The sequence below is a fragment of the Mustela erminea genome, chromosome 3 (assembly GCF_009829155.1).
Source record: "Mustela erminea isolate mMusErm1 chromosome 3, mMusErm1.Pri, whole genome shotgun sequence".
NCBI lineage: Eukaryota > Metazoa > Chordata > Mammalia > Carnivora > Mustelidae > Mustela > Mustela erminea.
The window spans coordinates 122,850,102-122,876,092 of record NC_045616.1 but is presented as its reverse complement, the minus strand read 5'-3'; the positions used below and the strand labels follow the sequence as shown (position 1 = coordinate 122,876,092).

Sequence of the window (25,991 nt, the reverse complement as noted above, 5' to 3'; positions counted from 1 at the left end):
TACAGGTAATTTAAGGGGATGTTACATGTCCTTTTGCTTCTTAATACTTCAGTGTGTATTTGCTAAGAATAAGGATATTCTGCTACTGACACGTTGATACAATATTTCAGTCTGTCATTTGCATTCCCATTTCATCGGTTTTACCCAATTATGTCCTTTATAGCATTTTTCCACTCCAGTAGAGGATTCAGTCTAGGATTGGGTAATTGCATTTAGTTGTCTTGTTTCTTCAGCCTCTTTTGAAAAAATGAATGCATGACTGTTGTAGAAAGGTAAGGCAGAAAGAAAGAAAGTCCTTTGTAATCCTCTACCCAGAGCTAACTACTACTGGCAGTCTGCGCCCATTCAGCCTTTGAGTCCTTTCCTGTGTTTGTGTTTTTTAATATTATTCTTTTTTTTAAACCAAAAACATGGCTCTTACTTCACATTGTGGTTTGTAGCCAGTATAATCCTTTAAACTTAATGATAGGGTTATTAGAGGCTTCCCAGAAGCCAAAAATTCAGTGTATTCAAGCACATTTACTCTTAGGTATTTTTTGTTTTGTTTTGTTTTTTGCTTGTTTTAGTTCTTTTTCCATATGTGACTAGAATAGTTATGATCAGAATTCCCTAAATCAACATTTTTTTTACTAGACATCTTTTTTTGGGTCATGCACATTTTTACATCACAGCCCAGTAAACTTATCCATACCTGTATACTTAAGAAGTAGAGGGAAGCTATTTATGCCTTTATTATATGCAGTCACTTTGCTATTTTTCATTTTGCAAAATGCTGCTTTCAACTCATTAAATTAATTTCATGATCCCTCTGTAGTTGAAAACCCTGTTAGACCAAAATTGAAATAGGAAAATCAGGATAGCTTATCCCTTACCGTGTGTTCTGCCGGGCAATTTCCCTTTCTCCAGATTTGCCCCCAAAAGAATATCAACTGACTTTTACTTTGAAGGCTGACGTGTTTGTCACCCGGATGTGGTGTCAGCACTGTGTGTGTGTGTGTGTGTGTGTGTGTGTGTGTGTGTGTGTGAGAGAGAGAGAGAGAGAGAGAGAGAGAGAGAGATTGATTTCTGGATATAGAAGGCTGGTTATTTAGTCCGCTTCCACTGCTTTGTAGACTCCCAGCCCTGAGATTCCCTTTACTTGTGTAAACTCCCAGTCATCCATGTAAGTAGTTTCTTTTTGACTGGCAACATTGGGTTATTTGTTAAAAGCCATAGTCCTTTTGCTAGTTTTAAGCCTGTCAAATTACATGAACTTTTATATTCTAAATATCAACTTAAATTCAGTTTTATAGAATAATTACCTTTAGAATGGTATCTTCATCTTCTTCAGTTTTGTAAGTAATATCTACATTTCGTATAGAACATTGGAAAATTTTTTTTAAGATTTTATTTATTTGAGAGAGTACAAGCAGGGAGAAAAGCAGAGGGAGAGGGAAAAGCAGCAGGGAGCTTGATGTGGCACTTGATCTCAGGACCCTGAGATCATGACCTGAGCCGAAGGCAGATGCTTGACCGACTGAGCCACCCAGGTGCCCCGAAAATTGGGAAATTTTGTAAGTGGTGATAAATGGGGAAGCAGTCACGATTTTCCTCTCACCCTGTGACATTTTCGTGAGTAATCTCTCAGACTTCTGTGCCAACATTTAACCACATATTTGCGTGTATAATAATCATGAGCTTTTCTCACTTGGTATTAGTTGTCTATCTGATTCACAGTATTTCTAATATGCAGTATTAGAAGTTGCACAGAAGAGTATGGCCACACTGGACTTGGAAGTGACACTCAACCTTTGGTGGGCTGCTGATGCTGATTAGCATCCTAGAGGGCTTACATGGAGCATAGCTCTGTACATTCCCTTGGGAAACTGTTTCCTCAAGCTGTTTCAGGACACAGGATCTCAGCAGTTTGAGGTTTTAGGAAAAACACCAAATCATTTGTTCTGATCCACAGCTACCAAATGGCCCAGCCAGTAGGACATCTCAGGTGAAAGTTGTAGAGGTCAAGCCTGATATGTTTCCTCCATACAAGTACAGCTGCACTGTAACGCTGGTAAGTGTAGCCAGTGGGTTGACATGGAGAGATGGTTCTGGTTTTCTGGCGGAGGATGAGTAAAAGTCTGAGGGTGGTGGGGAGTGGTCGTTCAGAGTGGTAGTAGGGTCAGGGGTATATCATTGGTTCTGAAGAGGCCATCACTGATAAAAATAATAGCTGCTGAGTGAATCAGCTGGGTTTCTCCCAGGTGATATCTTTTTTTTTTTTTTAAGATTTTATTTATTTATTTGACAGACAGAGATCATAAGTAGGCAGAGAGAGAGAGGGGAGGAAGCAGGCTCCCTGCTGAGCAGAGAGCCCAATGTGGGGCTTGATCCCAGGACCCTGAGATCATGACCTGAGCCGAAGGCAGAGACCCCAACTCACTGAGCCACCCAGGTGCCCGTCCCAGGTGATATCTTTAAGAGTACGGGCCAGCTGAGTCTCGGATATTTCTTGGAGAGTAATTAGAGGTGAAAATCTAGTCCAGCTCTAGCATTCAGCAGTCTTTGGACCTTTTAACCTCAGATGTGTTTTTCACAGATATGCTTGAGAAAGCTGTATTTTCCTTCTTAAAATACCAGTTACATTTAGTAATGGTATCTCAGAGCATTTGAGAAGTGCTCTGGTAAAGCAGCTTTGTTTCAGTTGGCATTTCCTACCAAGGTTTTCCCTCCCCACCCACCTTTTGTTTTTAACACTGCATGTATTATCCCAGTAAGCAAATATGTGACTCTGGGGATCTTATTTCAAGGCTCTTTGGAAGTTATTCTACATGTACTTTTGCAGTTGTCACTCTCATCTCTGATTGACTGATAGCTGGTCATCCTGGTGTTTGACTCTGCCCAAGTGTAACTTTTGTAGAACTGAATATTGGTCTTGCTTTTTTAGGATTTGGGCCTGGCTACTTCAAGAGGCAGGGGAAAGTGCAAGAATCCCTCTTGTAACTACGTCTACACCAACAGGCATAAACCGCGGATTTGTCCCAGTTGTGGTTTTAACCTTGCCAAAGACCGAACTGAGAAAACCACCAAGGCTCTCGTGAGTTCCTTCCCTAAACACATACCATCGCCTTGTGTGAGCTGTTAGTGCACCTGTTTTAGTAGAAATAAAATTTCTTAGTACATGATAGTAGTTAGAACACCAGAACTGTAACCATTTGTTAAGTTCTGAACCTAGCTGCCTTTTCTCTGGGCTTCCTTGACTTCATTGTTAGGTCAAGAAGGCTGGGTAGGTACCTTAATCTCCGAGAACCATCTAGCCCAGTGGACCAAGAGGTTATTCGCCAAGGTGAATGGGAACAGAGGCTTTAAAGAGAATTTGGAAGGAGCGGGATGGAAGGGTTACATTCTTTTAGATCTGAGACCTGGTGGAAGACCTGTAAATATTGTCTTGGTAAGTAGAGAATGCCAGCCCTAGACTTCATAGATGAGATCACTGCTTCTTAGGTTCCTTGCAGAGCTTTTGGCTCAATACAAAGCTTTACTTCTAGCAGTCTTGGCAAATCTCTCTGAAGTTGGACCAAGTTGTTTGGATAGTAAAACACATTCCACTTGGCTCCTTAGGGCTTGTTTTTTATTTATTAGAACCAGGAAAAATGGGTATCTTTAGAGGTTTTTTGAATTTCTTTAAGTGAGCAGAAAGATCTAGCACCTGAGGCAGGAGATGATGGTCAGAAGACAGATCTTGGGATGCCTGGGTGGCTCAGTCAGTTAAGCCATTGCCTTCAGCTCAGGTCATGATCCCAGGGTCCTGGGATCGAGTTCTGCATCAGGCTCCTTGCTTGGTGGGGAGCCTGCTTCTCTCTGCGCCTCTGCCTGCCACTCTGCCTGCGTGTGCACGCACTCACTCTCTCCCTCTCTGACAAATAAATAAAATCTTAAAAAAAAAAAAAGACAGAAAAGAGGATGGCATCCAGAATAGGTCAGGATCCAACATGGAGCCTGGCCACTCCAGATCTAAGCTGACTTTGGGAGGCGGGCAGGATTTGGATAGAAGGGGAAGGCATTCCATACTCAGGGATAAGCAGTGGCAGAAGTGAGGAAGGAGCTAGAAGAGGGTGTTCCAATCACCTGAAAGAGAAGGATATGTAGGGAGGAGTACAGAAAATAAGGCACGAAAGGCACATTGGGGCCATATTGTGGAAGATCTTTAAAGCTAAACCAGGCAGTTTGTTTTTTAGGCCGTAGGGTCTCATTGAGGCCCGTGCTTTAATGTGCTGCTCTTCACTTAGGATTGATGACATTCTGTCTTGATTCCTTCTTAGCTCCCAGTGACACCACAGTCTCTTAGGGCAGGTCTATGTTCTGTATCGGTGGAGGCTCAAACATTCCTTTCTCCTGTTTGATTATAGTTGTTGATGTGGTTTGCAGTATGGAAATGGATGTTGCTCCCTAGGTTTAGGATAATGAGTTGACCTAATTTTCCAGGAATGGTCTAGGGACTTGGAGCCAATTGATTTCAAATCTTGCTCTTTGAAATTTATATTCTTCTCTCTTTGAATAATAGCTGCCTACCCATGGGACACTTACTTTCTGACATTCTGTCACCTTTCAACTATATACTAAAATATACTAAACTGAAAATATACTAAACCTTTCAAATATACTAAACTGAAACAGTAGTCAGAGACCCAGGGATCTTTGTGTGTAGTGCTCTCTGGGGCCCCCTGGTGGCCATATGTTTCCTGTGCAGCTTGTCCTTGGTGAGTATAAGTAAGACTAACAATTTCTGGACAGGAATGGTCTTCATTCCCTTCCATCTTTCATCTGTTGTTCAGAAAAAAAGGATATAGTATTCCTGCCAGCTCTTCCAGTCCATGGTTCAACATAGGCATAACTGGGAACACACTATCTCCCAAGGCAACTCCTAGTGTCAGTCAACTCTCTGCAGCCATTCATTCATTCTTTCAGCAAGCATACGTTGAATACCTACTATAGGTCAGGTCTTTGGAGATACAAAGATAAATAGAACATGGTCCGTCCCTTGAGGAGCTCACAGTCTAGTGTGGGAGAAAGGTAGCCAGACTTAAATAATTAGACAGGAGTTGCTGCATGTGTGCAGAGTTACTCAAAAGTTCCTTCTTGTTATTTAGCATGTTATATCTGCAAAACAGCATGTAAAATATGAATTAGCATTTTTGTGTGCCCTTATGCTGGTATTGAGAATCTGTAAATAAGCAAGGAAGGACCTTACACTTGTAAAAGATGGGGGAATAATCTCACCAACTGGGAGTTAGTGAATTCTGCAGTAAAGAATGGACTCTGGGGACATGGAGGAGAGAGTGATTCCTGCTGCATTTGTACAAAGGATTAGGGAGGAACCTCCACTGAAAAGGACCTGGGGTTTTTTTTGTTTTGTTTTGTTTTTAGATTTTATTTATATGTCAGAAAGAGAGAGCGCACAAGCAGGCAGAGTGGCAGGCAGAGGCAGAGAGAGAAGCAGGCCCCCAGCTGAGCAAGGAGCCCGATGTGGGACTCGATCCCAGCACCCCGGGATCATGACCTGAGCCGAAGGCAGAGGCTTTAAACCACTGAGCCACCCAGGCATCCCAGGACCTGTTTTTAATGAGCGTTTCAGAACCTTGTTTCTGAAAGCCTCTGACTGGTGTCTAATATAGTTCCCTTGTACACAGACGATAAAAGTGTTAAAGAGAAATATTTGAAACGGTACGGATAGTTGTTTACATATCAAAACTACCGTTCATAGAGCTTTCATTGCATCTCCAGTATTGTTCTAAGTGCTTTACTTGGAATATTTTATTGACTCTGTTCAACAATTCTAGAATATTGCTAGTATTTCATCCTTCATTTCATAGGTAAGGAAACTGGGCTCAGAAGAATAAGTAAATTGCTTTGGTTCACACATCTATAGATGTTTCATGGCATGTCCAGAATTGAGACCTGGGTGTGTTATTCTCCAAACCCCATCCATGGTGAATGGAAGCTGACTCTTACAACTATTACCAAGCAGTGTGTATCATCCTTTCATTTCACTGAGAGAGAATCTAACACGAGAGAGAGAAAGCAGCTCCCCTGAGTCACACAGAGAGTTACTAATTGAGCTGGTTCAAAGCCAAGGTTTCCCCTCTCCACCATGGCTGGGCCCATGCCTCTGTCACTTGCAGCCTCTCCCATGTTTTAGCCTGAGGCTTGTGGTACCCTGGGTGCTGGCTGATCCTTCAGTCCGCTTTCTTCCCAGGAGGTCAGCTCACCTCTCCCAGATGTGCTGAGTGCCACAGAGCCGCTGAGCCTGGCCCAGAGGGAGATCCAGCGCCAGTCCACGCTGCAGCTGCTGCGCAAAGTCCTGCAGATTCCTGAGAACGAGTCAGAGCTGGCCGAGGTCTTCGCCCTGATTCACGAGCTCAACAGCTCTCGACTCATTCTGTCCAACGTGAGTGAAGAGACAGTCACCATCGAGCAAACCTCTTGGTCGAATTATTATGAGTCTCCGTCCACGCAGTGCCTACTCTGTAGCAGCCCATTATTCAAAGGGGGACAAAAGTAAGCACCCCTTTCAGATTTGCCCTGTCCCCAGCTGCCCTGTCTTTCTCGGCCCGTATTGCCTCTTTCTTCAGACTATAAAGTTACAGCCTTTGAAGGTGTTATTCTCTGCTTCTCTTAGGTTTCCTTTGCTTTTGAATTGCTAAAGTAAAATAATTAGTAGTTGTATATTATTTCTATTGAAAAATGTCTGAAAGTATTGCCACCAAGGTAGGATTCTGTTTACATCGGGACTGGCCAGCATAATGCTTGGATTTGGAAGTTCAAGGGGATTGGTTAAATTGGGTAATAAATTCAGAGTTACATTAACTCATTCCAACAGAATGGGAACATCCTCCTAGAAAACCCTGGGACACAAGCCTCAGCACCTTCATCTGCCTGTTTCATTAGTCTTGAGAATTTTGCCATTGATCACTGAGCCTTGGAACTGCATTAAGTTGATTTCCCTTCTTTTTCTTTTCTTTTTTTTTTTTTTTTTTTCTGTTGGTGATGTTTTGGTACTAGCTCCCTGGCTGGGCCCCAGGAGTGCTGGCTGCTGACAGCCAGCCGGCTGCAGGTGGTGACTGCACAGGTGAAGATGTGTCTGAATCCTCATTGTCTGGCCCTGCACAGTTTCATGGACATCTATACAGGTGGGTGTCATTCTTCTTCCCGCAGACACCCCCAAAGCAGGCTTCGGAGCAGCTTCTGTGGGTCAGACCTCTGTGCCTTTGAGCATTGGACCTTCTCTCAGATGGAGCTTCAAAGAGAGGCAGTTTTTCCTCCTGGATATCTCAGCCCCAGAAGACGATGTTCTCTCTTAAGTGTTGGGACTCTTTTTTTTTTTTTTTTTTTTTTTTTTTTTTTTTTTTTTAAGATTTTATTTATTTATTTGACAGAGAGAAATTACAAGTACACTGAGAGGCAGGCAGAGAGAGAGAGAGGGAAGCAGGCTCCCCGCTGAGCAGAGAGCCCGATGTGGGACTCGATCCCAGGACCCTGAGATCATGACCTGAGCCGAAGGCAGCGGCTTTACCCACTGAGCCACCCAGGCGCCCGTAGTGTTGGGACTCTTGAAACAAAGTTCATTCGTAAAGAATAGATCCTATTTGTGGAAAAAATGGAACATGCTGACAAGTATAAAGAAGAAACTAAAATCAGTAGTAATCGTGCTGCCATGAGACAAACACTTCATATTACGCTCTTGAATCTTTCTTCATCTTCACAGAATATAAGGAAGTAGGAGAGTGAGGGGTATATAGTTTTTCTTTCAACAAAAGTGGGATTGTGCTGGGTGTTAGTAGAGTATTTGGTTTTGTTTGTTTTTTTAAGATTTTATTTATTCATTTGAGGGAGAGAGAGACAGAGCACAAGCAGGGGAAGAGGGAGAGGGAGAGGGAGAGGGAGAAACAGACTTCTGCTGAGCTGGGAGCCTGACATGGGGCTTGATCCCAGGCCCTGGGGAACATGACCTGAGCTGAAGGCAGACACTTAACCATCTGAGCCACCCAGGTGCCCCTGGAATATTCTTTTTTAAGTTTAGTAGTGTCTCATGGGCATCTTCCCTTGCCAGCAAGTGGAGAAACATGTGACCATTTTTAAGGGGTGCGTGGGACTCCATTTTAGAATCTCTTTATAATTAACTTACGGTGTACAAGCTCTCATTATTTCCTTTGGGCGAGTGCTACACATGGAATTGCTGCGTGTTCACCCATTCCCCCTTTACATTCATCAGCGTCAGACACCACGGAGCATTCACCATGTGCCAACAGTGTTAGAATTTGGATCTTGAATTTCACATGTAGAATTGAGTGCTGAAGATTAAGGAGTGTTTGTTATTCTCTTTATCTTTAGAACCTTATGGTGCCTTGTTTTGAATTTATGCTCTTAATGTCTTGTCTTGTGTTGCCCAGTTGAATCTGTCATACTTTTTGCTCTAGCCAGCAGTTAATGAGAATGTTATATCCCTGTAGTCAGTCTGGGCCAGTAGTACGTAGGTTTATATATATATATATATACACATATATATATACACACATACACGTGTGTGTATATATATGTATGTATGTATAAATATACACATATATAGATATTTTAAGTTTTACTTTCCCTTTTAAATTTACATACAGCAAAATTTACCATGTTGTTTGACATTTTACATGAGTTCTGAAAATGCACCAAGATGTGTGACTGCCACTACAGCCAATAGAACAGTTCCATTGCCCACAGTCTTTCTCCTGTAGTGTGCCTTGTACTCAAACCCACCCTACACCTCTAGCCTCTAGCCACCAGCCACCATCTGATAATGTTCTTCATTTCTCTTTACTCCATCTTTCCAGTATGTCACTTACCACAGTATGTAGCATTTAAAATTTTTTTTTTAATTACAAATTTTTTAAAATTTAAGTAGAGTTGATACAGAGTATATGCAGCATTTTAAGTGAGTCTGGCTTCATTCATTAAATGTCATGACTTTGAAAGTCATCCATGTTGACACCTGGGTGGCTCAGTCAGTTGAGCATACAGTTCTTGGTTTCAGCTTGGGTCTTGATGTCGAGGTCCTGGGATTAAGCCTGGCGTCAGGCTCTTTGTTCATCGTGGAGTCCGCTTGGCATTCTGCCTCTCTCCCTGCACCTCCTCCCACTCACATGCTCTCTCTCTCTCTCTCTTTAAAAAAAAAAAAATCCATACTGTTGCATGTATTAGTAGTTTGTTCCTTCTTCACATTGAGTAGTTTCCATTGCGTGGAGTACCACAGTTTACATGTCTGTTCACTTGTTGAAGGACTTATGTGTTGTTATCAGATTTTTTTTTTAAAGATATTATTTATTTATTTGACAGAGATACAAGTAGGCAGAGAGAGGCAGGCAGAGAGAGAGGAGGAAGCAGGTTCCCTGCTGAGCAGAGAGCCCGATGCGGGGCTCGATCCCAGGACCCTGGATCATGACCTGAGCCGAAGGCAGAGGCTTTAGCCCACTGAGACACCCAGGTGCCCCTTGTTACCAGATTTTGACACTTAGGAATAGAGCTGCTATGAACATTCACATAAAGGCTTTTGTGTGAACACAAACTTTCATTTCTCTTGGGTGAATACCTAGGAGTCAAATTGTTGGGCTATATGCTAAGTATATGTTTAAATTTTTAAAAGTTGTCAAACTGTTTATCTGAATGTTTGTCCCATCCCACTATTACTTCCAGCAGTGAGTGAGAGTTTTGATTTGCTCCATTTGTGAGCACTTGGTACTATTTTTTTGGTTCTTCTTTTTCGTAGCCATTCTGATGGTTTTATGAAGTGGTACCTCATTGTGGTTCTGATTTGTATTTCCTCGATGATACTGAGTATCATTTCATGGGTTTATTTGCTAGCCATGTGTCATCTCTGGTGAAGAATCTGTTTCATGTTTGGCCTGTTGAACTATTGAATTTTGAGAATTATGTGGGGGGTTTTTTGTTTTTGTTTTTGTTTTTTGAGAATTCTTTATATATTCTGGATCCGCAAGTCTTTTGTCAGGTAAGTGATTTTTAAATGTTTTCTTATGGTCTGTGGCTTGACTTCATTCTTTCAGTGGAATCTTCCACAGAGCAGAAGTTCTTAGTCACAACAAAGACTACTTCATCCGTTGTTTCTTTTAGGGATTATGCTTTTGATAGTCTCTGTAAGGTCTGTCTCCCTCGGTGAAGATCATCAGTATTTTGTATTTTTTTTCCTAGTTGTTTTAAGATTTTATGACTTACATTTAGATCTGCGGTTCATTTTGTATTGTTACATAGAGTGGGAGGCCCACATTGAGTTCTTCCTTTTCTTCTTCATATGGACATCCAGTTGTACCACCATTTATTTGAAGGTAGTCTTTTCTTCCATTGACTTGCTTTGGTTCCTTTGTTGAAAAACAGTTGATCATATGTGTGTGTCTTATTTCTGTGGTCTGTGCTGTCCCATTGGTTTATGTTGTCCATTCTTTTGCCAGTACCACACTGGTCTTGTTCACTATAGTCTGGATATAGTCTTAGAATCAGTTAGTGTGAGTCCTTCAGCCTTGTTCTTCCTGAATTGTTTTCCTGAATTGTTTTGGCTATTTTAGTTCTTTCCATTTCCATATAAATTTAAAAATCAGCTTCTTAGTATTTGCAGAATCCTGTTACAATTTTAATAGGGAATATGTTGAATCTATAGACCAATTTGTGAAAGCTTGACATGCTTGGAAATACTGAGTCTTCTAATCCCTAAATCTGTCCATCTTTCGATTTTATTAGAGTTTATTTTCTTATCAGTGTTTTGTAGTTTTCAGCATATAGATCCTGCACATATTGTTAGATTTATACCTAAGTTATTTCAGTTTTCTCAATGGTAAACGATGTGGTTCAATTTCTAACTTCAGTGTTAGTGTAGAAACACATTTGGGTAGACAAAACTTAGTCCATTGAATTTTTATCCAGTGACCATGCTAAACTTACCAACTTAAGGAACTTTTTGTAGATCAGTATTACAATATTTTAAAGCTTGCCAATTTGGTAGGTAAAAACTAGTGTATCATTTCTTAATTTGTTGCATTTCTCTGATTACTAGGAGGATTGTATGTTTGTTTGTTTGTTTGTTTTTTTGTCTTTTAATCTCTTCTGTGAATTTTGTGAACATTTCCATTCTTCACTGGAATATTGACCAAGTTCTTACGCAGTTTCTCAGTAGTCTCTTAATTTGCTTGTCATTTTTTTTTTTCTGGACACAAAGGATTTTTTTTTTTTTGCAGGGGGAGGTTGTCTGTCTTTTGTTTTTCTTTTAATTTTTATGTAATCATATTAGATCTTTTCCGTTATGGTTTCAGCATATGGTATTATGCTCAGAAAGGTCTTGCCCACTCCTCTGTAATCTTCCTTTATGGAAACACATATTCCAGAGCTTGATTTTGTGCAAATTTGTGCATTATACTTCCTGCAAATATAAAATCACTTCTATTTGTCTTAAATTGACTGCATTTAAATCCTTCTGAGTCATCTATACCTGGATTTGGCTAGAGGGATATTGATAGCTATTGTTACATCCTCGGGCTAGAAAGTGTACCTGGCCTTTACCCATGGTGCAGTTGTTGAAAAGTAGAGGAAAGTGGGGTCCAGTGGTCATGAGGGCTGAGCTGGGTGGTATGGAGGCTTTTGTTTTTGTTTTTTTAATTAAAAAATTTCTGTATGGATTTCACTGCTTGCTTTTTTCATTTAACATTGTATTATGGACAGCTCCATGCCAGAGCATTTAAGTCTATGTTATTCTTTTTTTAATGAGGCATAATTTTCCATTTTAGGAGTGTACCATTATTAATTTAATTATTCCCCTATTGCTGGATATTTAGTTTGTTTCTAATTTTTTGCCATTGTGGATGTTTTATAGAGTTTATCTGTTGCCTCTTTTTAACTTTGCAGGTCTCTTTAATGTGGGGAACAAGCTACTAGTGAGCCTGGACTTGCTTTTTGCAGTCCGGAACCAGATCAAGCTGGGAGAGGACCCCAGAGTGTCCATCAGCGCTGTTCTGAAGTCGGTGCAGGAGCAGACAGGTACAGCTTGGCTTCCTCCCTTTCCCATACTAGTCCTGAGTTTCCTGGGAATTTTCAGCGCTGCTTGTCCAAAGAGAGAAAAATCTGGTAGTTTGAAAAGGAGACATTCTTGACTTCCTGATACACTGCTCTTTCTGAATTTTATAAATGGTAAGAGCGTGAGTCTTTCCATCCACCCGGTGGCCCTCAGCACAAGATTAAGCTGACTCTTTAGAAGTTGATTCTTTGATGATTGGTAGAGTTGGCTTCCCTGCATGTTAATTGTACTCATTCTGAATACACAGCTTCTGGAGGTCTGCTACCAGACCTGAGGCTCATTGAGACCTGAAGGTGGAGGTCACCCTCCTTAATATTAGAAATGATTTTTCTCTTTTCTTTCCTTCTTTCTTTTGATGCTTTCCCCTTCCTATCCTTGTAGACTTCAGTTCACTTGCAGCTTTGCCTGCTATGAGGTCAGATGGAGTAGGGCAAAGTTCTAGGGTTAGAGAGGCCTGTGTTTGAGTCTTGGTTCTGCCAGTTAGTGGCAGCATGATTTTTGAGCAGTTATCCTATGTCTCAGTTTCTAAAATGAGGGTGAGTATATCTCCTGTTTCATAAAGACGTGAGAATTAAATGAAATAATGTATTTGAAGCTGTCAGCACATGGTCTGGTGCCTAGTAGGTTGCTAGCGCAAGGCAGTTTTAATAATTCTGTTTGAAATTGCCCTTTGGGGTTGCCATCTGCACCTTCGAAGGCCAGGGTACCTTTAGGGTGGTTAGTACTCTTGGGTGTCCTTTGGGCAGGAATCTTGTGGAGTTGCTATTCTTGCTGGCCACTGGCTCATCCCCAGTGGCCTTCAGGGTCTTTTTTGTGACCTTCTCAGAGCTCTTGCCCTCCTTGCAGAGAAGACTCTGACCTCAGAGGAGCTGACCCAGCTGCAGGAGCTGCTGTGCAATGGCTATTGGGCTTTCGAATGCCTCACTGTCCGAGACTACAATGACATGATCTGTGGCATCTGTGGTGTGGCCCCCAAAGTGGAAATGGCCCAGAGGAATGAAGAAAATGTGTTGGCACTGAAGAGTGTGGAAGTAAGTGCCTCCTGGCCACCTCTAGAACTGTCCTCACACTTCGGCAGCCATGTTCCTGCAAGCTGCTCCAGGAGCAGATGGCTCCAGTCCTGCCTGGGGGAGATGAGTGGCTTTTTCATCTAAGGAAGGCTGGATGGAAATAGAAGCATTTGTTACTTTCCAATGAATTCATTAAATGTGAACCAGGTGCATTTTCTAGACGCTTGAGACAGGGCAGTTAAAAACCCATTAAGTTTCTGTGTTCATGAGGCTCAAATTCTGGTGTAAGAAGATAGGAAATAAACATTATTAATAATTGCATATGTTATATTAATGTCTATTGTGTAGGCAGTATGTAGTAATTAAAAGTAGCATAGTAAGAGTAAAGCAGGTAAGGAGAGAACAGTGTGGTGGAGAGACAGAGACTATCTAGAGGATAGGGGGAGGCCTCCCTGATATGGTGGCATTTGAGGGGAGATCTGAAGCCCACAAAGTGTTCAGGGGAGGAATATTGGCAGAGAGAGCAGCAAGACAGAGTCTGAAGTGGGCTTACTGTGCATGGTCGAGGAACAACAAGAAGGCCAGTGAAGCTGGAGCCATAGGAGTAGCGGAGGGAGTGGTAGGACTTGCGAGGTTCAAGAGGCTGCGGGCAGCCATACTCTCCATGGGGGCATGTGGGCCACTTTCAGGACTTAAAGCCAGTGAGCTGGAGATCCAAGGGTGGGTTTTATGGAAAAGAGACACCTGATCTGTGACTTGGTTCTTAACTAAAAAAGTGTTCACATGAAGATAATACCAAATTCATATGGCCTCAGACATTAATTCTAACAGCCAAGAAATACATGATCCTGATCATAAAAGACTGGCAAAAGCAGATAAATTTCCCCACCTCATTGTATAAGGCCAGATAACTTTGGAAATAAAGCCAGACATTTAATATAAGAGAACAAATTGGAGCTGATTGTATTCTTGACTGTAGATGCCGTAGTGCTGAATAAGATAATAGCTAGTCATCTATAACAGTGAAGGAAGTAACCCATAATGACAGGCTTAACCCAGGAAAGCAAGAGTGCTTGAAAATATACTAATGTAATTTGCTCCTGTATAGTTTAGAAGAAGAAAACCTGTATGATTATTTAATAGTTGTAGAAGAGGGTTTTATTATCATTCAACACCTATTTATGATAAAACTCCTAGTAAACTGAGAAGAGTAAGAATCTTTCTTGACCTGGTACACAGTGTTTTTAAAAAAAAAACTGAACTCTGTCCCGTGGTCATGCTAAGTGTGGTCTGTGTGCATAGCTATGGAGTGCCCCATGGGTATGCTAGTAATAACATGGGGAGTGGGGTGAGCTTTCCAACCCTGAACTCCAGCACAGAGACAGAGAGGACTGGAAGATGAACTCTCCCTTTAGGCAATGGACCTGCAGCTCAACTGTTCACCACCAGGGGTGGTGCGGGCCCTTGAGAGAAAAGCCTGGGTGCATTTTGGCATGGCCAGCTGATCCTGTGAGGGATTTAATACATATATCTCCTTTTCTTCCCAATTTTAAAAAAAGTATACATTTTGATCACATATCCCATTTGAAAGGATGATGTTGCATAACAAGATACATGAAAGTAAGTATAATGCTTTCTGGAGTCTTCTAAATGTTCTTTGTAGATAAAATGACCGATAATAATTTTGCTTTTGTGTGTTATCTCACCAAGAGGCTATTTCTACACTCATTCAGATCTCCTTGTCTGATGGTAATCTAATGGTGGTGGTTTTTGTTTTTTGTTTTTGTTAAGATTTTATTTCTTTATTTGACAAAGGGAGGGGTAGCACAGGCAGGCAGAGTGGCAGGCAGAGGGAGGCAAAGAGAGAAGGAAAAGCAGACTACCCACTGAGCAGAGAGCCCAGTGCAGGACTTGATCCCAAGACTCTGGGATCATGACCTGAGCTGAATGCAGGCGCTTAACCAGCTGAGCCACCCAGACACCCCTAATGGCAGTGTTAGCAGTGACCCAGCTAGAATCTCGTTGAGCACGTTACCACCTATGCTGGGTTCTTACACTGTGCTTAATGCTTGACTGAAAAACACATCTAGCTGCAGATACCATTTGGTTTTCAGAAGTGAAGAGAGGCCCACCCCCCTGCAAAAGCTCACATCTCCTAGTCCTGCCTGGCATCGGCCTTGTCTGATCAAGGCTCTTTCTCACAGAATGGAGTAGAAGTCGCTTCACTCTTGGTGTGCCTGTTTCTCCTCTTCTACGGTACTGGGTATATCTTCTGAGAGATCGAGTCTAATTCATTTTCTCCCTTGTGCATGTGCAGAGTGGTGTGTGCATGGGCAGAGAAGCAGGTAGAGGGTGTTCTGAGGTCAGTGAGAGGAAATAGTTACTGAACGAAACTCAAGTTGTTCAGGAGGAGACAGTTTGGTGGCCTCTCCCCTCAGGGACTATATAGAGGAGGACCCTCTAGACTAAAGACAGCACATCACACTCAGTTGGCATTCCTTGTCCCTTTGTTTTGTGGAGAGAGTGGGCTCAGTAGCTGTGAAGTGTGTTGGGCATTTCGTGCTGTGTACTCATAGCAGGCACTGGCATCATACAAACTGGTGGGGACACACGACTTGGGCTTTGGAACTAGACTTTCGTTCCCATTCTTATTCTGCCCCTTACTGCGGTGGTCTTACCTCATACAGCCCCCCAGACTTGTGCAGTAGTTAATCAGACAGTGTCCCGACACGTGACAGATTTCGGCTACAGTAGCTCCCCTTTCCTGGAGGCTCAAGGAAAGAGCTTGAACAAAGGCAGGTGCAGAAGGGACTAAGGGCTGTTCAGGTATTGGGGACAGCTGTGGTATGGGGAAGGGGAATGTGGCCAAAGGTAGGTACGTACTAAGATGTCAGCATTGGGGCCGGGTGCCCTGGCAGTGCATGGCTGTCTGACACCAACCCCCACCTTGTTGTTCCCAAGTGGATCAAGAAGGGGAGCCCTTGTGTTGCTAGTAGTTGGTGGTGCCTACAGTTTGATCTTTTTTTATCCTGACCTTTTAGTTCACCTGGCCTGAGTTCTTGGGCCCTAGTGAGGTAAACGTGGAGGACTTTTGGGCCACGATGGAGACCGAGGTGATTGAGCAGGTGGCCTTCCCTGCCAGCATCCCTATCACCAAGTTTGATGCTTCTGTTATTGCCCCCTTCTTCCCACCACTCATGAGAGGAGCTGTGGTCGTCAACACTGAGAAGGACAAAAACCTGGATGTGCAGCCAGTACCTGGTAAGAGCACCTGGTGGCTGACTTGGATCAGGAGACAGCCCAGTCCAGACTCGGGAACATTTCCATGGCTAGACAGTACCAGTGGCAGAGCGGGGTGGGGATAGGCTCATGGAGAGGTGAGATATCGACCCACTGAGCTGACTTTATAAATATTTAATATGTTGTGATCCATTGGTTCTCACACAGTGCTTCCTAACATTAGATGCTGAGGGCCCGTCTCATACTTGCTGTTTCAAGGCCCAGAAGTTGGTTTTTGTTAAGACTCCCACCTAGCTCACCATTGCTTGTGCAGGTTCAGGAATACAGTGTAAAGAGAGTGTTTTTGGAATGAGACCTCCTGCTCATCATGTTGCTGCCCTTGTGGCAAGCCTCTGAGAGCTTGGTTCTGAAAAACCTCAAAAGAGTAAAAGCTTATCCATTTTGAGGTCCTTTGCAAGGGCACTCTGCTGGATCTCTCCCTAGACATTCAGGGGGCAGAAAGCCAGTTCTGAGAGACTTCGTATATCTGCAGAAGTTAGAAGATCTGCCTCGGTCCAGCACCCTCAGCATGTAGGGCAGTGCTCAGGGTAGAGCCTGCTTGCACCACTTCCTGGACTTGGGCCTCATCCCCGGGTCCTCATCCTCACACATGACAGGCTCCCCGTGTTGTACTGTCTGGTGGCAGTGCCCTCCCTTCAGCAGGGTCGTCTCTTGCAGGCCATGGCAGTGCCCTGGTGAGGCTGCTTCATGAGGGCGCCTGCAAGCTTGAGGACATTGGCTCCTACGGTGAAGAGGAGCTGCGGCACCTGTTGACGCAGTGTGGCATCCCCTTTGGGACAGAAGACTCCAAGGTGAGTGGTGGGGGCGGCAGGGCAGAGAGGGACTTAGGGAGTAGGCTGGTTGCCTGCTTTCTGGGTGAGGAGAGGAGCCACCTGTGACAAGTACCTGTTTTGGACACAGGGTGCTAGCAGTCAGGGGTGTGGTAGATCGTTCACAGCCAGGTCACCATAGCTATGCGAGTCCTTCCCCTCCAGTCAGTTCCTCTGGCGAAGGTCATTGGTCCAGACTCGGGAGTCATGTCCTGGCTCCCACACTGACTGGGCATGACCTTTCTAAGCTACCTGTCATCTCAGCCTCATTTTCCTGGTTCGCAAATTGGAAATAACCAAACTACTGACCTGACGATGTTGTAAGGAAGGCACTTTGCAGTGTGTGGTTTATCTCCTCTCCAGGCACTTAGAGAATGAGCATCGTTCTATCGGGGGTGGGGGGGGTGTTATCCATACATTATTCACTTCATACTAAAGTCCTGCTGAAATTTCATGCTTTCTTCAAGTTTAGACTCAAATATTAGCTTCTCTTTGAAGCATCCGCTTCCCTGTGAGAAGTAGGAAGATCCGCTAGGCTCAAGATAGCACCTTGATAGCTCTGGCTGCCTCTCCCTGGGACCTACCTGGTCCTCTCAGGTCCTCAAAATCGCCATCTGTACCTAGAGGACGTTAAGCTAGTGAGGCGCCAAGGCACACACTGGCCTTGACAGTTTCTTCTTTTGCTTTGGGTGTTGAAGTGAGCGTTTGGTGCTGCACACTAGGCCTGGTCCCTTACCATTTACTGCTTTGTATTTAATCTTGTCCTGCTTCAGGAACAGCTCTGCTTCTCCTTGTTGGCCCTCTATGAATCTGTACAGAATGGAACCAGAACTAGACAGCCCCCATCTCATCTCACAGGGGGTAAAATCTACAAGGTGTGCCCCCATCAGGTAAGGGGGTAGTAAGGAGGAGCTTGGGCTGAATTTGTCCATGTCAGATTGCCCACACAGAGAATGTGGTTGATCCAGCTCATTCTGTGGGATCCGGCACTTAGGTCACTGGGCAGCCTGTGGGGTAGCTTCTTATGGGTCAGGTGCCACCCTTTGGACTAGGAAGGGAACCTGCGTCATCACCAATGAATATTAAGCACCCTTTCACATCCTGGCCCTGCGTCAGCTGTTGAGGGTACAGAGGTGAGCAGTGAAGATTCATTCTTCTCTAGTTGACCTCATGTTAAGGGGGAGATAGAGTCATCATGGCTTAGGGAGCTAGCTCTAAAGGAACTAGACAAAGCCCTGAGATAGAAAGCGACTGAGAGGGACCTGCTGTCTGGGGTAGCTAGGGAAGGCTGAGCCCAGTGATGAGTTTTGGAAAGAATGTTCCAGCAGAGAGAAGACTGACCACTAAGTCCTGAGTGGGGAAGCCTGGTGAGCCCAGAGGAGGAAGGTTGGGACCTTCCAGAGGACCAGAGAGCAGACCATGTAGAGCTTTGTAGGCCACAGTAGTGGTCTAGGTTTCCCTCTGAGAATGCTGAGTGGCCTACTGGACAGTTCTGAGTGGGAATTGGGGAGCATGTAGTTCTGATTTTGGTTTAAGGAGAGCACCTTCACCTTCACGTGGAGCGTGGACAGGGTAGGCACTGGGATAGCACTGGGAAGACTGAGCACTAGATGACAAAGCAGGCCCAGGAAGATACTGGGGTTGATAACCCCCTGAACGGGTACTAACTGGGGGAGGGATTGCTAGCAGAAACTTCAGTTCTCTCAGGTGCGAGAGTGGGCGTGTCGACTGTCGACTGGCTGTCGAAAGAGAATCCAGTTCTCAACTTCTTCAACCAAAGCTGCGTTTGAGGGACAGACTGGATGCCTTTGCCCTAGCAGAACAGAGCCTGTTCAGAGGACTGTGTTCATATGACTGGGGACCCTTTTGTGAGAAGCACTTGACCATAAGGGCTGTGAGAGTTACAGAGCCTCCAGGCTGTGATGGGCAAGCAGTCTTACTAGGAGGTGATAGCTACGGCTGGTGGGGGTGAAGGTAGGGAGGAGGCGGCTGATGCAGGATTTCCCACTATACACGGAGCTCTGCCTCTCCAGCCACAAAGTGGCGCCTGGGAGCACTGTCAGTGCAGGTGTTTACTAGTCTACGTTGAGGTTCCCATGAGGTTCCCATCTGCACAGTATATCTAGGTCTGGTGGGGAGCTGCCCAAAATAGAGCTGTTCAGAATGCCCCACCCCCAGAGTCTAGTGCCTTGGGTTTGGGGTGGGGCCCAGGAACCTCCATCTCTAACCAGCTGTAGCTACCAGTGCTGTGGGGCTGGGAATTGGAGCCCCTGGACTAGAGGGTGCTTGGTATGGCAGTGTGGAGGGTGGGGTTTGGAGTAGATGCTCATGGGGGCCTCTCAGCCTCAGTCAAAGACTCCCAGCCATGTTCTCTCAGGAAGTCACGGATGAGCTGGCGACTTCATTTGGGGACAGAAATGGGAAGCAGAACGTGATGGGCTCTGGAAGGATGGCTGTGGCGTTAGTCATGAAACCTGATTTTTCATTTTCGTGGGAAGAAGACTCAGCTCTGTGTGCTGCTTCACCCTTTGCTGTGACTTTCTTCTTCCTGCTCAGGTGATCTGTGGCTCCAAGTATCTTGTGCGGGGCGAGAGTGCCCGCGACCATGTGGATCTGCTGGTCTCTTCTCGTCATTGGCCACCTGTCTATGTGGTAGACATGGCCACACCAGTGGCCCTGTGTGCTGACCTCTGCTACCCAGAGCTGACCAACCAGATGTGGGGGAGGAACCAGGGCTGTTTCTCTAGCCCCACAGAGCCACCTGTGGTGAGTCCCTTCTGAAGAGCTGGAATAAATCCCTCAGACCGTGTCTCACCTCCTGGTTGTTTGGGAAGGTCTTCTGGGAGCTGTTTCCAGCATCCTTTGTCTCCAGTAATATTTTGTCTTGATGCTCTGAGCTAGCATTTCCTCCACAGATTTTTACTCACCAAACCCTGTGTGTGTGAGGCCCTAGCATGTCACTTAGGAGTGCCTAGGGTGTCCCAAACAGGTATTTTGCGGTTGCCTTCCAGATAAGCCTGTGAAATTGCTGCCTTTGGGAGACCTCATACACATTGGTGTACTAAAGGTCTGGACCAGTCAGGTCTTGGGTCTGCCCATGATTGTACTACATGGCATACCAGTTGTGACCTAGAGGCACAGAGACTTAGAAAACACCACCGTATCTAACTCTCTCCATTTAGTAAAAGGTAATGGTCCAGAGAGGGGAGATGGACTTAGCCAGTGTCACACAGCAGATAAGTGGCAGAGCCCTTGTACTGTGTATTTTGGTGCTTTGTACGAGACAGTGATTCTTCCCAGACCCACGTGCCCCTTTCTGGGAAGAGATGTTAGGACTGGCAACAGAAAGAAGGGGACATTATTGTTACCACTCAGCCTTTTCCTTATTCCCTGGGACTCACTGGCTGTGCGAGCTTGTGCCTGGCACTGCCGAAAGGCAACAGCCTCAGCAAGAGCCCCGCTGCCCACTCCTTGTAGCCCCAGCCAGAGTCGACTAGATATGGCAGTAAGCAGTAGCAGCTCAGGTAATCGAGCATCTGTTCTGAAAGGTGGTCCCTGTGACTGTCCCTGTCTTCATGAGGAGAGGGAAACACAGAGGAAGGGGACTTGCCCCAGGAGGTGTGAGCATATTTGGTGACGTGAGGGTGTAAATGGTGCTGACAGCCCCTCCTTTACTTTCACCCACCCCACAGCTTCTACCTTAGTCATCCCTCATGTCAGATTGGTTTCTTCTCTCTCCTCCAGAGCGTATCCTGCCCAGAACTCTTGGACCAGCATTACACAGTGGACATGATGGAGGCTGAGCACTCTGTCCAGCACCCAGTCACCAAGACTGCCACACGTCACATCGTCCATGTAGACACACAGCCCAGTCCTGGTGACCCCAGTACTGGACACCACTCTTCAGCCCTGTGCCCTGAGTTGGCGCCCTACACAACCATCCTGGCCTCCATCGCAGACAGCAAACCAAACAGTGTCCGCCAGCGGCCCATTGCCTTTGACAATGCCACCCACTATTACCTCTACAACCGCCTCATGGACTTCCTCACCAGCCGTGAGATTGTCAACCGGCAGATCCATGACATTGTACAGAGTTGCCAGCCTGGCGAGGTGGTCATCCGAGATACCCTCTACCGCCTCGGGGTAGCTCAGATTAAGACAGAGGCAGAGGAGGAGGGTGAGGAAGAGGAGGTGGCTGCAGTGACGGTCTGAGCCAGGCTCGTGCACAGGGACTGTACCATCAAGCCATAGTGAGGCCCTTGCCCGAGGCAGATCCATCCAGGGGACCGGCCGGCGCGTTCACCTTTGGGGAGGCCTCTGATGCTGGGACTGACCAAAGAGCTTCCATTTCCTGAGCACGGTGGGGCCCGGGGTCAGGAGAAGCACCAGAACACTCCTTACTTGGGGACTTAGTATGTTCAACAGAGGGGAAAGGAGGCTGAAGGAATGCTGGTAGCTGGTGGCTTCCCTGGGGCCTCCTGCAGGTCAGGGTGGAGGTCCTGGGGTAGGCGAAGGTGGAATCCAGCACAGGGGAGGGGGAAGGCTGCAGAGGTATCTCTTCCCACCCCTGGGGAATGCTCTTTCCAGCCCCTGCAGCCACACGACTTCCTTAGCCTGTTGCCTTTGACTTGGGGCCTTGGGGGCCTCATTAGCTCTAGGGGTCCCTTTGGGCTCTTGATTTTCCCAGAGGAGGGATGCATTTCCCTCCTCCTCTTCCTGCACCCAAATTGGGGGGAAGCTGAGGAGGGGAGAAACAGCCACAGCTTATTTCCAGGACTGTCTTCTCTGCCCTGAGCTTTGAGGAAGAGGATCCCCTTCCTCCTTTCCCTGGCCACTGCTGCTGCAGCCTACATCCTTCTGGGCCCTGGACCCTCACCACAGAGGGGATGTGGCCCGTTGGCATGACATAACCTGGCAGCAGTAGGAAAAACTCCCTTCTGTGAAGGGGAAGCAGACTGGGCCATAAGGAAACAGCGGGACTGGCTCAAGTGCCTGAGGTTTGCTTAGGGCACGGGAATTGGCCGTGTTGTTATTTAATTTATTGAGAGGAGTGGAGTAGGTGGCTTTTTTCCCTCCTTCTTCCCCTGCCAAGAATAAAATTTATTAAATTATCTGTTTTGGTGAAGCAAGAGTCAATTCCATGCTCATTGTATGGGGTACAGCGTGGTGGCACCCCAGGTGTTGAGTTGGTCACTCAACATGAAGGAAGATGGAAGAGGTCCCAGGGAATCCGCAGTCCCCGAGTGGCACAGAGAACTGGAGGCCAGCTGTGTTAATGCTGTTAGTTTAATGACCGAGACATCCCGCAGGGCAACTGTTAGTTACAGGGAGTCAGCTTGGTGGCATGCATGCTGCTTGCTTGGTGTGGCCAGCCACACGGGCCCCCTGCCTTCCAGCTCAGAGTGACGGGGGACTGGGCAGAACCCCGAACTTTAGCTGCCACCTGGCTCATTGTAGCGACCAGATTCGGGGTGGGTGGGGCTATAGGGACCAGAAGGTGGGGACTAAGAGGTATAGTTCCTTCTTAGAAAGGAGACATGCCACGGCTCTGAGGTGCCTGGGCTTTTCAACGTTGGGAGGTACAACACGGGTCCATTTCCAGTGAGATAGTGGGGAGTAGGAAAAGGGGTTCCTATAAGTGGGAACAAGGTTAAGAGAGTGAGCTGGGAGTTCTCCCAGTTGGCATAGCAAACACAAGGCCATAGCATTGAGAACAGTGGGCGGGGGGCTCAGCCCTAGCCCCTGACTGGCAGTGATGGCCCAGGCCCTGGAAGTGGGGTCCTCCCCACACTCCTGTGGATCTCACATTCCTGAGTTTCAGAGCTGGGCCGGGCTGTTGAGTGAAATGACCAAGGGCAGAGTCTGTATGTTCTCCTCGCGGTGCCCCATCCACGGTGGAGTTGAAGCTTGGAGGAAGGGGAAAGCAGTGCTTCCTGGCCATCCCCTCAACAGAACTGGTAGTTGTTGGGTTGCAGCAGGGGCTGGGCGATATCCCCCTGCTCACAGCAGGCCAGGTTCTCACTGGAGCTCTCTGGCTCACTACTGCTGCCGCCACCACTGCCGCTGCCACTGCCGCCACTGCTGCTGCCGCTGCTGCTGCTGCTACTGCTGCTGGGCAGATTGGTGTAGTCCTGAGGGTGCGAGAGCCCAGGAGAGGTCAGTCCTGGCTTAGGCCCAGCCTGGCCTGCTGGAGCCAGCCACCCACCCTGAGGCCGGCCCCACTCACGGGTGCTCTCCTATCCGCTGGGGCCTGCTCCTGGAGGAGGGAGCAGATCTGCTGGAAGGTGGGTCTGCGGGTGGGCTCCAGGGCCCAGCAGGCCTGCATGATGCTGTATCTGAGACAGAACAGAAGCTGCCTGTGGGTCTGGGTCCTGAAGCCTAGTGAGAAGCAAGCCTGACGCAAGAACTGTGCTAAGTCCTTGACATGCATTGTCTTATTTAATCTCCCCAGTAGCCCTTGGAAGGTATTTCCATCTTGCCCATTTGACAACTGAAAGGAGAAAAAGCTCAGAGATGTTCTCTTTCCCCAACTCCTAGAACTAAGAAGGGGCACTTTCGCTGCCTACAGGTAGGTTTGCCAGGCGGACTGAGAGATGAGTGAGTGGCCAGCTGTAGCAAGAGGCGAATAGGGCACGTGGGCTGCAGGGGCCATGGATCTGGCGAGCCTGAGAGCAGTGAGTGTGGGGCATGGGGGGTGGCTGTGCCGAGAGTGGCAGGGGAGAGGTGCAGTGGGTGAATTCATGGCCCACTGGCCTGTGCAAAGGTGACGGTAGGGAGGTGGCTCGTGATGGGCCGGCTGCAGTGAGTTGGTGGAGGGGCTGTGGTGGCAGGCTGGTCGGCACCACAGATTGCCAGAACAGAAGAAATGACAGGAGCTTTCCCTGAGGTCGTAATAAGAGATTCTGACTTAAAAATCTATCATCTGAGTTAGGATCAGTCCCAGTTAAGAGACCTCGGAGCACATCCTCTAGGCTACCTAGGAAACCAGTGGAAACCCTGAACTCACTTGGAAAAGGGGTTGGTTTAGCCTACTGTGAGGGAGATAAAGCCTGACCCTGGAACACTGGGCAGGGAGATGGGGCTCATACACACACTTCCATCCCCTTCAGCCAAAGTCTGAGATGTCCTCTTTCCTCCCTGGGGGCCTTCACTTACATGTTCTTTGGGGCGAATGCAGGCTGGGCCATTTGGTATCCATCCTTCACCAGTTTATAGAACTTGCTGTTCACCAGGATGCCAGGATAGGGGTTCAGCCCTGCAAAAGCCAAGATCATGTAGGAGACCATGCTCAGTGCTCACCTTCACCTGCCCCCATAACCACGTGCATCTTGGTGAGACTGGGCTGTGAAGAGTTACAAAGGGCATAGGCTTCAGTGGAACTGGGGAGCCTTCACGCAGGCCTCACCAGACCCCACAGAGAATTCCAGCACAGGCTTTGGAATAAGAGGTCAGAGGAACTTGATGAAAGGCTTAGCCCAAGTCCCTGTGGTTAGTGCTCCAGAAATGGGATATGCACGTTATGAAAGAAAACCATTCAAGGAAGCAGCAACTGCTCCGGCAGGCAGAAGAGGGAAGAGTCCGGACGGAATGCCCAACAGAGGAGCATCAGCCCAGCCCACACAAGAGCTGCACTGCTTCGTTGTCAGATGCTTTGCCCATCATTTCACCAGCCTTTGCTCTGGGCACCAAGTTCCTTGATTGGCATCCTCCACAATGCATAGGACACTGTGGTGACCGAACACGATCGAGCCCGGGGCCGGCAGCTTACCGAGCGAGAAGATTTCCCAGAGCAGGATGCCGTAGGACCAGACGTCGCTCTGAACCGTGTAGACACAGTCGAAGATGCTCTCTGGAGCCATCCACTTCACGGGCAGGCGGGCCTGGCACAGCAGACCCCGGTCACCTCGGACCCTGGCTCATTGCCCCTCCCCAGCCCAGCCCACCCTCCCCAGCACTCACATTTCCCTTCACAATGTAGTTGGAGTCATTCATGATGTCCCTGGCCAGCCCAAAGTCCCCAATCTTGGCCACACGCCCACTGGTCAGCAGGACATTTCGGGCTGCCACGTCCCGGTGGATGCACTGAAGGGAAGCACTTGTGGGTTAGTCTCGGCCCCTCCCCTGCTTGAGCCTGAGGTGCCAGGGGAACAGCCAGGGCCCTAGAAGGCCTTGGGCTCCTCACTGAGGGGATTGGCATCCGTTTTGGTCCTCTACTCTGGCTCCTGTCCCCACCTTCTACCAAGACCCAGGTCTGAGGAAATTCAATGTGGTCAGACAGTTCAATATTTAAGCACCACTGTCACTGCGGCCCTCTGGCCCTGAGCAACGCTTGGGCAAGAAGCAATGAGCCCTGGTGCTGGAAACAGCCTCTGGACCCACCCCCCACCAGTTACCAATAATGGCAGCTGCCACCTCCAGGGCTCTGCCATGCCAGGCTCTTCTCAAAGCATCTGCACACATTGCAACCCTGTTTTGCCCTCAAGACAATCCTGTGATTTTGCCCATTTTTATAGGTACAGAAACCAAGGCTCAGAGAATTGCTGTAGTTGCTCAAAGTCACGCAGCAAATGGCAGAGCCAACGATCAAACTCTGGACCCCCAAATCTGTAAGGGGCACGGTCACAGCTCCCACTTTCTGGGACCTTCGTGGGTTGAGTGTGTTGCACACGTCTTATCCTTTCACAACTCAGGGAGCTTCCTTTATCAGCCCCATAAGACCAGGGCCTTCACAAAGGGACACAATGGTTGTCTTGTTCACACTGTTAACCAAAACTGAAG

At 46.8% G+C, this 25,991-nt stretch overlaps 2 protein-coding genes across 4 annotated transcripts in view; one reads left to right on the top strand and one right to left on the bottom strand.

The window, feature by feature from the left end:
- Nucleotides 1–22,230, top strand: part of HMGXB3 (HMG-box containing 3) — a 44,960-nt gene extending 22,730 nt beyond the window's left edge. For 2 of the 3 annotated variants that reach the window (XM_032337339.1, XM_032337340.1), the window contains 11 exons: nt 1,952–2,050; nt 2,924–3,073; nt 6,233–6,534; nt 7,039–7,166; nt 11,926–12,057; nt 12,941–13,125; nt 16,146–16,365; nt 17,062–17,195; nt 17,987–18,103; nt 19,770–19,979; nt 20,958–22,230. In XM_032337339.1, the coding sequence (XP_032193230.1) occupies nt 1,952–2,050; nt 2,924–3,073; nt 6,233–6,534; nt 7,039–7,166; nt 11,926–12,057; nt 12,941–13,125; nt 16,146–16,365; nt 17,062–17,195; nt 17,987–18,103; nt 19,770–19,979; nt 20,958–21,425 (2,145 nt within the window). In that variant the 3' untranslated portion in view covers nt 21,426–22,230. The remainder of the gene's footprint in view (nt 1–1,951; nt 2,051–2,923; nt 3,074–6,232; nt 6,535–7,038; nt 7,167–11,925; nt 12,058–12,940; nt 13,126–16,145; nt 16,366–17,061; nt 17,196–17,986; nt 18,104–19,769; nt 19,980–20,957) is intronic. The other variant, XM_032337341.1, reaches the window with a different exon arrangement.
- A 251-nt stretch (nt 22,231–22,481) lies between these two features.
- Nucleotides 22,482–25,991, bottom strand: part of CSF1R (colony stimulating factor 1 receptor) — a 29,300-nt gene continuing 25,790 nt past the window's right edge. The window contains exons 17-21 of the mRNA XM_032337342.1: nt 25,173–25,295; nt 24,982–25,093; nt 24,369–24,468; nt 23,440–23,548; nt 22,482–23,344 (exon numbers count right to left, since the gene is read on the bottom strand). Of these exons, the coding sequence (XP_032193233.1) occupies nt 23,159–23,344; nt 23,440–23,548; nt 24,369–24,468; nt 24,982–25,093; nt 25,173–25,295 (630 nt within the window). The 3' untranslated portion in view covers nt 22,482–23,158. The remainder of the gene's footprint in view (nt 23,345–23,439; nt 23,549–24,368; nt 24,469–24,981; nt 25,094–25,172; nt 25,296–25,991) is intronic.